At 39.7% G+C, this 15,194-nt stretch overlaps 1 protein-coding gene across 1 annotated transcript in view; it reads left to right on the top strand.

Annotated features, from left to right (window-relative positions):
• Window positions 1-11,723: 11,723 nt before the first annotated feature.
• Window positions 11,724-15,194, top strand: part of CERS6 (ceramide synthase 6) — a gene marked incomplete at its 5' end in the record, with an annotated part of 80,770 nt that continues 77,299 nt past the window's right edge. Inside the window, 2 exons of the mRNA XM_010019512.1 lie at window positions 11,724-11,871; window positions 14,344-14,474. Coding sequence (XP_010017814.1) covers window positions 11,724-11,871; window positions 14,344-14,474 — 279 coding nt within the window. The remainder of the gene's footprint in view (window positions 11,872-14,343; window positions 14,475-15,194) is intronic.

Consider the following 15,194-nt stretch of genomic DNA (forward strand, 5'->3'; position numbering starts at 1 on the left):
ATATTTTCCAGGAAGGCATTTCTGAACTGCCCAGTTCTGTTCTGTGACTTGCTACAGTCTTTTGTAATAACATCAGATGGACTGATTGTTGTTAGAGTGAATACTAGGGATTTTTAACTACATCCTGTATTATTTTGCTTCCTGGTAGCAAATAGATGAGAGTAAGGAAAATAAATTAGAATGCAAGAGGACACTGATGAGATGAGCTATCAATGGCCAGGCTAAGAACTACCACAGAGGAAAGTGGAGGAGTAGCACTGGTTTTCTAGTGAGCAGAGTTATTTATGAGAATAATTGCTGAGGCTTTTACTTCTTTAGATAGTTGCTCTGAGTCACTTAGCAACTTTTGGGTCATGTCCAAGTAGCGGGTAACTGCAGCTTCTTTTTGCATCTTGGAAGCTGCATTAAGTGTCTATCATCTCTGCCAAGAAGCCAGTGGATGGTATGCCTTGGCTATGGTTTTACTCTAGGCACAGGCTCACCACTATTTTTAATTCTTTGGTTTTTGGTTTTTTTTTTTTGTTCACATATTGAAAATGTGACCAAAGTAAAAGATAAAGTAATGCTGCAGGGCCTGGTGGGTTAGAACAAAGTCATTGTATTAGGGTGACCTACTGCAATTTAAAAATTAAATTGTCAATCTTACCTTTCTATCTATGCTTTCTTCCTGCCCTTTTCTCTGTCCAGCATTTAATCCCATTTGGGCCATGAGTCTTTTCATATGCAGATGTTTTATGGCTGGCTCTTTGCTTTGGTTGTCCCAGACTTGCTGAAATACAGGGATGTATCTGGTCTGTATTTTAGGAGACAGCAGAGGGGAGTAGGACACGAAGCTATACGGTAAGGAGTGGCATGGAAAGGATGCATTGGGAATAACTATCTTTACCCAGTGCAAGAAGTAAAGGACCAGAAATTAAATTTGTGAGTGACAAGTTCAAAATGGAGATGATTGTCTTCACACACTGTGAATTTGCACTGGAGAGCTCTGCCGCAGAGCATTGAAAGTTTGAATGAGCTCAACAAGCTACTTAGGGGCAGCTCTTTGGGGAGTGCTGCATGCAGAGATGCCTTTTTTGGGCTAGAAAGTCCCTAAGCTTCAGCTTTTTCAAAGTTAGGAGAATATTTTTATCTCCCCTGACCTTTAGCAGTGGGCTAGAATTTGAGAGACCTGAATTTTACCACTGACCCGGACTTGTGTATCCTGATTTTGCTGTGCGCAGAAAATGCAAGTGTGGTATCTTCAGCATTGTATCATCCATACGGCTGTCTACAGCTTTGGTGATGCTGGTGGAGGGCAGCTAGGAAGAGACACTGTGTGTGAGAGGTGGGGAGGGACTAGAGTGCATATCCCCTCCATACCCTTCTCCCTCTGCCTCATCTGCACTTGGAAAGTTACAGAGTGACTAAACTCTTTATTTTTAGATGTTACAAAGAAAAATGCATTAGACAGCTGGCTGCAAAAATATTTATTTGTGACCTTTCTCTACATTTGTGCAGCTCTTGTTACTATTCTGGAGAAAGCATGCAATTCTTCCCACTTCAGCTCTTTGGTCTCACAGTTTCAGGAGAAACTGAAATACTTCTAACTTTATGCATGCATATATTTAATGAGTAAATAAATAAGTAGCTTCCATGTTTGGAAAACATGGCTACTTCTGTTTGCAAGCTACTGACTTTGTTTGTGCCCCATTTTTGTAGTAACTTACTAAGTGGAGAAACAGCTGGAATGCTGCTGGTAGAGGCTGCACTAGATTCCTGTACTGGTGGCTGAACACTGTTCTCCAGTCAGTCCTGTTATGAGCTAACCTGCAGCTTGAGAGAAACTCCTTCCTAACCTTTCCACTTCTGAGAGAAAGGATTAAATAGGTTTACAATAAGATGAAAGGTTTTAGCAGAATATGTGAACTGGGGCTGGTACTGGGGCTGTGATCAGTGGAGTCTGGCTGGCAGGTTGTGATAGGGGCTGCTGGGTGTGCAAAGGTAGCTCAAAGCCAAACATGTTATTGGTTGTGGGTTTTGTGATTGAAACAAAATCTCAGGAAAAAGGGAGAATTTTTGATGTTGCACAATGGAGAGGTGTAACTTCTAGATATGTATGTTCAGTCAATATAAAAAAAAAAAAGCAGGACAATATGAATTTTGGAGAAATCCAGCTGCAAAAAAAGAAATAGTTTTAGAGTAATTGAATGGTGTGGGTCAGTCATATCAGTCAAGTTCCTTAAGAGTAACTCTGTAGGACAAAGCATTTAGTAATACTGCTGTTGAGTGATGAGGATAATTTGGTTTTTTGGTTTTTTTTTTAGTCACAACTACCTTTCACAAACTGTTGAGTGAAGTGAAACTTTCTATTACATGAAAGTACTCTTGAATGGAAGCCCTTGAGTCCCTTATTGCCCCCAAGCAGATTACTGTGACCAGATCTTCTCCAAACTGATCTGCATAAAATCATTTTTCACTTATATGGCATTGAAAGTATGAAAACATACTTGATGCTGAATGCTGTTTTGCTACTACAATATGCTGAATTTGTAGGGAACTTTGTTTCCTAGCTGAAAAATCACTAAAACCTTTTTGAAGGTGGAGCATTGCTCTTGCAAGCAGAGATGGAACAGTTTTATACAGCTTTTACGTGTACATGTCAGTACTCCCATTGCATGAAGTGTTACAGCTGTAGTGCTGTTCTTTAGCCTGCTTTTTATATCCATCTTTGATATATTAAAGGAAAGAATATTTTATGTTGAAAGGTAGAAAAATGCATGGGAGTGGCACTGTAGCGTTACAGGGGCTGTGGCAGTACTAGGGACCGGTATTCCAGAGGTGTGCCTGACGGATGGAGCAAGCCCAACAATGCTCATGTGTAGTGATGCGTCAGCTTCTCCCACCACTGACCTCTAGGACTCTGCCCATGCTAGATCCTAGCAAATACCTGTGCTCAGTAAAGTACTGGATTGCATTTCCTTGCCTTAGGTGAGCAGTTTCTCATTCTACACCATTAGTGCCACCAGTCCCCAGCAGCACTGCAGGCTGCTGCCAGACACGTTCCCTGAGGTCCAAGTATTACAATAGATGCATTTTCTACTGCCACTTTGACATGTACTTTGATTTTTATTAGGAGGGATGAGCAATACTATTTGTTAGGGAGGATTTCAAATAGTTTCCCAGCTCTGTGTTTAGGAAGTAGCAGGATGTTGGTGATCAATGTGTGGGCTGGGTTTTGGGTTGTTTTTTGGTTGGTAGGTTTAATGTTTTTTAGAAGTCTTTTAATGAAACTTCGTAGAATGAGGAGGTCAAAAACATGTTTGCTTGTTGGGAAGGTTTCTCAGGTCAAAACATTAACAAGAAGCTTTCAAAACCTTGGGGGGGGTGGGGGAACAACACAAAAACCAACAACAACAAAATAAACCTAAACCACATGCTCAAAAAAATAGCCAACAACAAAAAATAATACAACTTCCACCAAATCCCAAAGCATTGATTTTTCCAGCAATCTTTTCTCCATCTCCAGTGAGTATAAATGCTGTCTAATAATTTGAGCCAAAGAAAGAGAAAAGGTCACTCATTCAGAAAGCTGAATATTCTCGCAAGCTGCTTAGCTTTTAGCTTTAGAAACATGTGGGTTCCACAGTATAGTGCTTAGTTTGTATAGTTTGATGGGAGCTATGGGATAATGATGCTGGGGTGGAAATAATAGTTAATTTGTTACTGTGAAAGTCAGATGGAGAAACTCTCTTAAGACTTGATCTGGAGTTTTAGGAAGCAGGCATTCTTTATTGCAGCACTGGGCGCACATGTGAGTAGTTTCACAAAGGTGAGCGCACCCCTTACTTGCCAGCAGCAGCTATATATTTAGTATACTCATGCATATTTAGTGTTTTTCTAGGAAAATTATTTACATATTCATAAGATTCCCAGCAACTAATTGTAATATCCGCATTCTAATTGCTCATGTGCTTTCTTGCTGAGTGGGGGTCTCTGGTGGTCGTCGGTAGTCTTCCTCACCGTGTTTACTGAATGACCTCAGTGCTTGCACATGCTCACAAGGTCCTAGTGCAGAGTTAGCAGTGGTACGTCCTTGCTTTTGTTCGTTCCAGTCTCCCTTATCTTGAAGGTTAGCATCCTTGGTCTTACTTACTGCCTCCTTAGTTGTTATCAGTCCCGTGATGTTCCTTTCCCTGCCAGCCGGACATTCCTTACTCCCTACATGTCAGTAAGTTACAACAGCTTGCTGTATTTTAGTATGTTAGCTTAAGGTCACACACACTATTGTTAGTTTAAACCTTTAAATTAAGCCTACAAATTCGTCTCTCTAACAACAGGAGAAGGAAAAGTATTGGACATCTCAGGTGCAAATGTCTGCTTTTCTGAAGTAATTTTGGGAGGTTTGGGAATAGGTCCCCTTGAAAGGGTTGGATCTGAGCTCTCCTGTACACTGCCCTCTGAGTCAGTGCTTGTGATGCTCACCAGCAGAAGGTTCTTGCTGACTTACTGAATTGTGTGCTGGGCCTCTTGCTTGGACAGGCAGGTTCTTACCTTTGAAAAGGTTTCACTGTGGGACTTGTGACCCATTTGACCCGTGAAATTTTGGTGAAGTTAACTTTCCTGTATAGCTGCTGGATCAGGTTAACATGGTAAAGGCCCCGCCTGTGCTTCAGACATTGTATCCTGGTGGGCCTTCTGTAACGGACAGTATTGGAAAACACAAAGCCAAAATCAGTGCTGGGATAAGCATACTGCAGTGACTACCCTACTTATCTATTGAATTTTTCCTGGGACTATTAAGATTTTTCTGCCCTTTTTTTTTTTTTTTTAATTAGTAATACAAGTAACTTCTGAATTAAGTAGGTCAGCTATGCAAAAATAACAAAACAAATTCAGCAATTGTTTTTATGTGCCGCGGCAGTAAATCTGTTGAGCATCTGCTTAGAAACAAGCCTCTTCTGCTTTCACTCATCCTTGTTGCTAGAGCAAATTTAGATTGTTTCTGTTTAAAACCAGCAAGCAATATCCAACAAGTTAGACAATTGTAATTATAAATCCCTGGAACAATCTGTGTTTAGAGAGCATAAAGTAGATGAGCTGGGAAAATTTGTTCTGCATCAGTCTTTCAAAAAGGGATCCAGACTCTTCAAAACAGATTTGGGCACTTCTTTAGCACAGAGAGGGATTTGTGCTGGTTGTAACTGCATTCCCTGGTATTAGTATACTGATAGGAAATGGTGAGATCTGACAGACATATTTAATTTGCAGGAATAGCTTGCTTGGTTTTGTTAGTTTTGGTGAGTTTTATGGGGTTTTTTTTGGGTTTGTTTTGTTTTGTTACGGAGCTTGCAGTTGGCTCATGTTAACAGCAAGAGTAATCTTTAATGCAAGCATCACTTGAACGATGCCTGTGTCCAAGTGAGATTTTTTTTACCAGTTTCATGAAGATGCTGTATGTATGTATGTAATCAGAGTAGACCACGTAGCTCAAACTAGAGTTCATTTTACTTGGAGATGACTCGGATGCTCTTCACACTTCACATTCACCATAGTTTCCTCAAATTTCTCCATGTAGATGCACCCTCAGTACAGGAAGGGAAAATTCAAACTCTCATTGTGCGCTGGCAAGCAGTTAACTCAAATGCCTTTGTGGACATGAAAAGCCAAACCAAAAATACATATTCTCTGTGCTTATGGGGACTTTGTAGCTAGGGTTCTGCCTGATGGCTTCATGAAATTTTTAATCTGTTAGCACAAACCATGTAGGAGCAGTCTCCAGGGTGATTTTATACAGATGCTTTTTACGAGACCGATTTACCTTCCTGGAAAATAGATTGTTGGTTAGGGGATGTGTAGGTTTCTTAAGGTTTGGGCTGTACTAAGAGGCCATTAGTCCTGCCTGTTGGTCCATAATATGACCTACTTTTGATAAAAATGAAAGGTGAAAAGGTTCAAGCTGTGATCAACAAACGTGTTTTAAAAAGTGTGACATATGCACTAGCTTAGCTTTTGTCTCTTGAAAACTTGTGAGTGGGCTTCCATATTGAATTTGACCACAAAATACAGTTGTTTAAGTGGAGGAAGAAGCTTTCTGTGCTTGAAACACATCAAAGGAAAAAGGTTTTCTAATTTGTGGGGAGAAGATTTTACACAGCCTGTTAGCCATTAAAATGTGTTACACCTAGAAAGAAAAAGTCATTGCTTTAGCAAGACCCAAGAGGAACAAGAAGGCTGATGAAAAACTAAGAAATGACAGTAACGAGGCAGAAACTGAAATGAATTTAGTGTTTGCTTGCAACCCTCAGGAGGTGTTTTGAGGTCAAGGTGCAGACAGGGCACTTGTCTCAGTGAATGCAGTTTGAAAGTTTTACTTTCTAAAATTAACAGATTTCAGAAACCTTCTTGATATACAACAGCATTTAAAATATATTGCATGTGAATGGCAGGCAGTGTATTAAATCTGACAGAGGAAATCCATAAATTTATAAAAAAATAAATCTAAGCTTATTTTGTTGGCCATTATTCCTGGCTGTGGGGCTGAGTAAGACTTCTTGCAGCTCCATCTCTCATGGTGGTGATTTATTTTAGGTATGCCAGTTTTAAATGTGGAAGTGTAAAATACCCTTTTTCTTCTGCGTTAAAGAACCTTGTCTTGATTTAGGTTACCTTGAATAGACAATCTTGTCCTTATCCTTTTGTAAAAATAATTGAACATGAGTTCAATAGCTTTTATTGCAGATTATATTAGGACAATATAAGAAAGTCAAGGATCAGATAGTAATTTGTTATCCTCTTGCAGGGGTGGTGGGGAATTTGTAACAGATTTTTGTTCATTCAGTCTGTTGTTTCCCATTACTGGGGCCCTTTCTTATCAGCTTGTGGGGTTTGAGTTTGAGAGAGGGGGAGGGAGTCGTGGGGTTTGGTGTGCTGTTTTGGGGGGTTGATTTCTTTTTTTCCCAGTAAAAATGGAGAAAGGTTTATGATTTTCAGTTTCTGGATTCGTGCTCTCTAGTTCTAGAAGGAATGTTGGTGAAATTAAGTGAGTTTCTAAATAAAGCAGAAACATTTGACAAGTAAGCATTGCAAAATAGTATAATTTTATCACTTCAAAGGGCATGAGTAGGAATCCAAACCTGCTTTGAACTGGTTAACATGTAGGGCTTGCCAGCTAACATTGTCAGTTATTTTAAGACTGATAGTTTTTAAATTGAAAGTTTATAACAAGCCATTGAGTATTTTGTTTATATCTCCCCTTACATGGAATTAAATAAACAAGGGCATATTTAATTACATGAATCAAATATTCATTAGCCCTGTTAGCTTAATGGTTTTGTGGTTTGGGGTTTTTTGGCCCTGTTTGGAAAGCCTTAATTCTTGCAGACCTTTTAAGCTCTTAAAAATCCTGTCATTCCTATTTACCTGTTGTGGACTCTGTGGTGTTTGAGCATCTACAGAGCTGCTGGGAAACTGTCAGGCATGGATTTGCTAAAGGGCAGCCACTGTGGTCAGCTCAGAAATGGAAAATGACTTGCTGTTATGGAAATGCCACATACATGTGCCATGGGAGTGCCCATATTTCCAGTGCCCCAGATGACTAAAGAGTTGCTATGTATTAGTTTCTGACCAAAATTCAAACAGATGCAAAGATTATACGTTGCAAGTAGGGTTATTTAATTTGTAGTAAAATCCAGAGGATCAAAAAAAAAAAACCCCAAAAAAGTCTTTTCACTCTTCTCTTCCTCCTTAATGTGATACTTCAAAAAATATTTATTTAATGCAGAATTTGCCGGTGCTAATGAACATCAGCATCCAAGGATTGTTGAGGGTCAACACTACCATTTCTAATTAATTCCAGGATTAAAATTGTATAATTTGTCAAGATGAAAAGCAGTAAAGTAAAAGGTTACATGGTAATTAATTAGTAAGGGTCAAATAGCCATTAAAGGAGAACAGAAAGTGCTCTGTGAGTTAGAGGGGGCATTTTCCTTACTCTTTTATTAGAGGTTATTTTATCAGTGATACTGCAGTTGTGTCCAGGATGGTTTGTGCTTATTACAGATCTGACCTATTTGTATTTCTAAAGAGAAATTTTCACAGGGTGTGGAGTTCCCAGGAAGTGGAGCCAGCATATTTTTAAGATGTAATTTTATGAACGTGAGGAATTAGACATCTACTGTGGGGTGTTGGGAATGGCTTCTGAAGAGACTGGAGGTTCGGGGTTTCATTTTTGCCAGGGCTGATGGCCACAGGGGATCCTCCTTTTCCTCTATGCAGCACAGCATCTGCTGTGATCACCGATTACCTTCCTCCACCAAGGCGATTTTTAATTAGCTTTTTTTGTTGTGGTGGTGGTGGTGGGTTTTGGTGATTTGGGTTTTTTTTGGTCGTTGGTTTTCTTCTGTGGGTTTGTTTATTCTTTTTTCTTTTTCTGCCTACCATCTGTTGTAATAGCCACTGTCTTTGTCTAGTTGGCATTTGCCAAAGGACAAGTGAGAAACCCAAAATGGTACTTGTTCATGAACAAGTTTATATACTTCTGGTGAAATAGTACTTCTTTTAGTGCTCTAGGGGAGTTTGGGGATCATTTTGTAAAGGGTTTCTTGACCCCTTTGTAGAGGAAAAGCTGACCTCTGATTTTGAGGTGGTGTATAAAGTCAAGCCGTCGCTGTTGTAAATAATAGATTTGAGGAAAACCAAACAAGATCCAAAATGCAAACCAGCACCTGCCTTCAGGGGGCACAGGACACTCAGAGATGTTTGTGTGCAGGCAGAGGATGCAGTATTTATGGGCCTGCAGAGACTGAGTGCTTCCCACTCCAATGCTCTCCAGTAACTCTTGTTGCCTGAACTGGCTGGCTGTGGGCTTTTTGGATTGGTTTTGTTTTTAAATGTGGCTTTAGACTGTGAATTAAGAAGCTGCCTTTAAAAAGGTTTTTGAATTCTGAGTTTAATTCCCTTGTTTATGTTAGTCTTTCATTTATAGATCCAGAATAGATGGGGCTGCGTTCAGCAGAAAATGCTTGTCCTTAATTTCTGTGTAACTGAATACCAGCTTTCAATTCAGCTGAATTGGAATCCACTGAAAAAAGAGATACTAGTGTGGCTTTGTTCAGATTTACATGTTTTAGAGAGAAAAGCTGGCAATATACTCAGTTCTGCTCTCCTTACTCTTTCACAATCATTATTCCCTCTTAATTGCAGTACCTTATGCAATAAATAGACCCGTGGGTTTCAGTAAGACTGCTTAGGGAACTGAATTGCTCAGCATTAGCAGAAATGGAAAAAATGAATAGTGCTTTTAAGAAGTGCAACATTTGGCAAAACGCTCATAGTTTATACATGTATCTAACATTAATTCTGTTTTGCTTACTTATGAATCTGTTTAAATTGTTATGGAAAACTATTGGTGAGAATTATGTTAATGATGCTTTTTATGATATCTGGTGTGACATTTGGGATCCTATTGATTAAATTCTACTTCAAAATTCTATTTTAACCTTGAAAAACAATTTTTATATTGCAAAATATAGCTTGAATTCATTAAGTTTTTGTATGAAAAGTAAAAAATATCTCTTAAATTTTACCAGTTCCATCAAAGGCAATCATATGGACATGGCTTTTGTGCACTTGAGTTGGTGGTCAGACCTGCTCAGTATTGCAGGCGTAGAAAAGGTTCCTGTTAAAATTGCTTTATTTCCCTCGAGTGTCCTAGTAGGAATTAACAATCCCTTGAGGAGATTTTTTTTAAAAGTTTTTTTCCAGATGTGGAGAAGGACCATGGGCATATCAGGAGAGAGACCTTATGGGCTTTTTTATGCTTTCTCTGCCCCTTCCTCCCTGACGTAGCTGGCCAAGGTCACCCTGTGTCTTGCAGCTGTGTTCCCTGTACATGTACTTACTGTGCTTTGCTGTCCTTGTGGACGTGTGCTTATTCCTTCAGTGCATGTGAAAAACATAAGAAGCAAAGGAAGAAAAAAAAAGTATTATAATCCTGTTAAGTAAACACCAGAAGCAGAAAATGTGTTTTGTTTTTGGTAACGAGTATAATATCAATATAACAGTTCTCTTCTGTTTTTAAAATCTAGACAAACACTGTGCTTTGTCCTATCTGTGCTGTTCAATAGCGAGACATATCATTTTAGGAATGGCATTTAAGCAAACTCAGCTGATTTGCTTAGATTTAAATGAAGATCAGCTCAGCATGAAGCTTGTTGGAATTGCTCCTTGTGGAATTTTTCTAACTCGGACTTTTAAATCTGAATTTGACTTTACCAAATTAATATTTTTTTTCTTTTGAATTGGCATGTTTAGGGAACTGCCTTTCTATTGGAGCTATAGCATGGCTCTCTCATTCCTTCACTCAGCAGAAGAAAACCAAAACAGAAATTGAGAGATGCAGGTGTGTAAAAACAAAGCAATACACAAAAACCCCAAAACCCACAAGCAACTAAACCAAAAAACCATACCCTATAAAGAAACAAAACCCCCCAAATCAAGTCTTAATTCAGAGGAGACCGACTTTGCAAGTGCTCAGAAAATCCACAGTGAAACTGGTGTCGTCAGAGCTTTTAACCCTAAAGCAGGGAATTTACACCTTGTGCAGTGTCATTGATTTGGTTGATGCTATGGAGCTAGCAGTACAGTTGCAATCTGCTGCCAGTCCAAATTGAGAACAATTAAGTAATAAGTTGTTTTGTGTTTTTTTCTCTTATAATATACAAGGATCACATAACGAGTTCACTGATAAACTGCATGTGTCTGGATATATGACTTCCCACCCGCCTCACAAGTAGTCACCAAAATCATTTCAGGCTTTAGAATTGGTTTTCATATGGGAATGGTATCAATGGATCAAGAATTTTTCCTTGGAAAAACAAGGAAAACAAGGTGGTCTGGCATCACCCACTTTTCTTTACCAAATGCTATTGCTGTAACCACTGTAACATTGCTTAGGACTTTAATCAAGTGTAATAATGTCTTAAACATAGCAGAAATAGCAGTTGTAGGTTAAAACAGTGCTTAAAATGGGGCTTGCATGTGGATGAGAATTCAATGATTTTTAAGAACCTGTTGTCATTCAGCTGGATAAACATGGAACTGGGATGGTGGTCTTTGAGTGTCTGTAATGCAAGCTATGTAATTCATCTCTAAAATGTACCAGAGACACGCAGTTTATAAACTGGATGAATTTATGGATTAGTATTTGGATCTGTGACAGCTTCATATTTTAGCAGAAGAGTTAAGAGGAAAAGCAAAGTCTTTGAGGCATGGCTCGACACCGTTTAAACTTTATCGTTTAGAAAATTGTATTGACTGGGCAGCTTAAGTGCTTACTGCCTTTAAGGACTTTGTTCAAATTTCCCCTGTGCAAAAGTGCTGAGGCAGTAGCTACTCAGGCAACCAATTTATGAAAAAGGCTCTGTATGGAGGAGAATATTGTGTGCTCTTCATCTCTGCAAGTTCCTCTGCTCTCTGGAATGGTTGGTGCTTCTCTAGGAGGCATTCCTCTCATGCTTTTGTTCTATCTTTTTTCTTACGACATGAAAGAAAATCCTTTGTTTCATGTGCTCTCCAGAGTTTCTTTCATCCTTCAAAGTGATGTTGCTTACTTTGCAATGAAACCATGTGTATGAACTTGCTTTTGAGCTGTAAGGCTAAGTATTGTTTTTGTTGGTGGGGTTATAATGTTTGCATGTTTACCACGCATCGTTGATTGTTAACAGTAATGAAGTAAATAACTGAAGGATTTCACTTATTTCCTTTTTTCATTCTTCTGTTTTTCACAGGTTCATTGCTAAACCATGTGCCTTAGGCCTTAAAGTCCAAGCCAACGGACCACAGAAAGCTCAACCTAATGCTATCCTGGAAAAAGTTTTCACAGCTATTACAAAGGTAGAGTATTTAACTGAAGTATTTACCTATAAAGTGATATACAGCACTATAAACCATGGCTGAACAAAACAAAGCTAACTGGTAAATGTAGTGCTGCATTTTTACAGCTAAAATCAGAACATGGAAATGTCAGGGTTGTTATTGTATGCCAGTTGGAGCAGTTGTGCATCCCTTCATGATGTCTCCTGTAAGCTTTTAAACAAAACGAAGTTGTTCTGCTGTGTAGGTGCCATATGGCCACCTGCTTTTTTTTGCCGCTTATCTTTTAGAAATTTCAAAAAAATCATTGTGGCTTCTTTGGTGGTGGTGGTTTTGGTTTTGTTTTATTTTTTTCCCCTCCTATAAATAAAAGAGAATTGTGAGTCAGTAAGATTGGCCTTACTGTTTTCCATGAAATTTCAAAGCTACCACTTTTAGGGAAGTTGCCTGAGCATAGGGTGCTGGTGCCTTGCTGGTGTCCTAGCTGCTTGTGTTGTGATGAATGCCCTTTGAAATTTGGAGAGATGGGGTGGCAGAAAAGCAGGGGGAACATGAACAAATAATGTTTTGAAGCTTGCAGACTTTTTTGTACAGTACAAGTGTTTTGCCACTGCTGATGTCTTTGTCCCTTGAACTCTCACTGTATGACATCTCAACTAAAACTCTGTCCATGCTTCTGAAGCATCCTGAGCTTTTCCACAGCAGTGAGCAGTGATGAGATATCCTTTAGCATCTCCTGAGGACCCCAGTGGTCAGCCACTTTGTAGTGGGAAGGCCTGTGGAGGCCTGAAGGGTGAAGTTCTGCAGGAACTTCCCAGTGCCACCTCAGCTTCAAGCTACAGCTGAGCGCACCACCGCATCAGACTGAGCTTCAGAGAGTACTGAAGTCATAGGCAAAGTTGGCTTCACTGTCAGGAACAGCAAAATATGCTGTGGATCTGTCTTGCTTGTGTGTCCTACCCTATCCTGAGATAACTGTGGCACTTGTTGTGGTTTATGTCCCATTTTCAGGGAGGGAATCACACATACCTTGTTTCTAAAAGCTGCAGCACATGTGCTCTGGCCTGGACTTAGCTAGAGGAAGAATGGGATTTTTTATTTGTATTTTTATTTTTTCTCTCAGAATCCGCTAGTACAGCACAGGGCCTGGGTGTGTGAAGTGATCTAACAAATGTCTGTGAGTCACGCTAGGAGCTGGCACACAGCTCCCAGCACCCAGCGCAGGGAGACAAGTGCCAAGCACTCCAAAAGAAAGTATCTACTTTCCTGTGAGGTTTTGGTAGGGCTGTTTGGTAGCTGCTCTCAAGGAAACTGTCTGATTTACCTAGCTGTCTTCTTTTGAGTCACATGCAGCAGCTCTCTCTAGTTAAACTCTGAAGAGCTGCCCCAATCATTTGATTCTTCTGAAGTTACAGAGAATAGCTTTTCTTAACCTCCCATTGATGTAGTGGCTACTTTGGGTTGACTAGAAAACCTTCTTTTTTTCTGAGATAGATGGCAAATATTTTACCCTTCTCTCATCCCCTCCCTTTCTTTTCCTTCCTGTCTTTTCCTGGAAGCCAATAGATGAATCTTCAGCTTGGCAAAAGCTTTGCTGTTTTACCTCTTGGAACATTCAAAAAAGTCTTTATCATGGCAGCTGTTGCATCTCATTCAATGTATGCAACTGGCTTGCAGAAGTAAAGCTGAAACTCTAGAAAACAGATTGTCCAAAAGCTTTTTCTATTTCTTTTAAAAAATAATGTGATCAGGAGAAAATAGATAAATAGTCCTCATGCAATTTATGTGTAGAATTGCTGCATGTTTGGAAGCGTGGCCTGTACTGCTCTTCTCCATATAGTAGTCAAACTATAGTCTTTTGCCTTACATCTGCACTGGTTTACAGCCACTCTAATGGAATGAGAGTTCCACATTTTCTGCTTTGGAGGATAATTGTGTGGAGCTAATTCTACAGGAAAAAAAAAAATCCTTTCTCTCTGTTGTCAAGGTGATTTTCCTTTTGAAGTTGCCGCTTTGTTTAACAACCTCATTTTTTCTAACATGAACATGTACAAACATGGGATATATCTTCTTTCCATGTCTGTCAAACACTCTTCATTACTGCAGCAGTCTATAGGACAAAGATCCTGATGCAGAGGGTGTAGCATGTGGTCTGTGTGGGGGGTGTGTGTTTCAAAGCCCTGTTGTTTGAGAAATGCATGGCTTTTTATCCTTACTTCCCAAGTTTCAAGCAAGAATTCATGCCATTGTCCTCCTTAGTTTTCTGATTAGTAATAACCTGCATGCAATATTACAGAATATGTCCTTCTAGATTAATAATAGTCACTGTAAACTTATTTTGATGTGGATCTGTCAGCAGAAATTTCTGTGAAAGTAATTTTATTTCTATGTATCCATGTGTCTGACAGGCAGCCTGTAAGACATCAAGAGGCAATTACAGTGGTTCACTGCAGTTGGGTAGAGACATAATGTTTATCCTTCTCTGTTCTGTAGCATCCAGATGAGAAGAGGCTGGAGGGCCTCTCCAAGCAGCTGGACTGGGATGTACGCAGCATTCAACGTTGGTTTCGTCAAAGACGCAACCAGGAAAAGCCCAGCACTCTTACGAAGTTCTGTGAGAGCATGTAAGGATGCGCTTTCTCTTCTTGAGTCTTGTTGAGCCTGTGTCCCTGGTAGTTTCCTCCTTTGTTCTTCATGGGTATTTTTGTAGATGTGTAGAAAATAATGCAAATTGATAGAATATAACTTCTTGAATGAGAAAACCAATCTCCTTTCTTCTGAAGGAGTCACATTGTACTTTCCGTGTACTTTCAATGGTGAAAAGCTAACAGAAATCAGGTGGTTGTGATTCTGTACTGTCAGGGTGCCAGCCTGATCCTTCAAGACAAATCGCCTGGTGTTAGGGTTGGAATCTATCTCCACAGCACCACCTTTAGCTGTACAACCTGACAGAGATCTGAGATGGAGGAGTAAAGATAAAAGTCAGTTGGATTATTAAATCCCATGTATGTTTGTTCTTATCCTAGGCTTGTCCCCTTTACTAGCCCATTTTCTCAGGTGCACTGAACTCAGAAGCTAAAGGCTCCTATGCTTTTTAGGAAGTTATTTTTCACCTGCCAGGGCTTTCTTCTAAGGAATCTTTCCCAGCACCCAGCTGCTCTTCAAACTGGTTATCTACATAAAGGTCATTTTTCTAATTAGACTCCATAGGTTTTAGTATCTAAGTTATGTTTCCATGCCAGCTGGATATAGAATCATAGAATGGTTAGGGTTGAAAAAGACCTTAAGATCACCTAGTTCCACTCCCCTGCCATTGGCAGGGGGGGCCTTTCCCCAAAGCGTGC

Source organism: Nestor notabilis, unplaced genomic scaffold (assembly GCF_000696875.1).
Source record: "Nestor notabilis isolate BGI_N333 unplaced genomic scaffold, ASM69687v1 scaffold11578, whole genome shotgun sequence".
NCBI lineage: Eukaryota > Metazoa > Chordata > Aves > Psittaciformes > Psittacidae > Nestor > Nestor notabilis.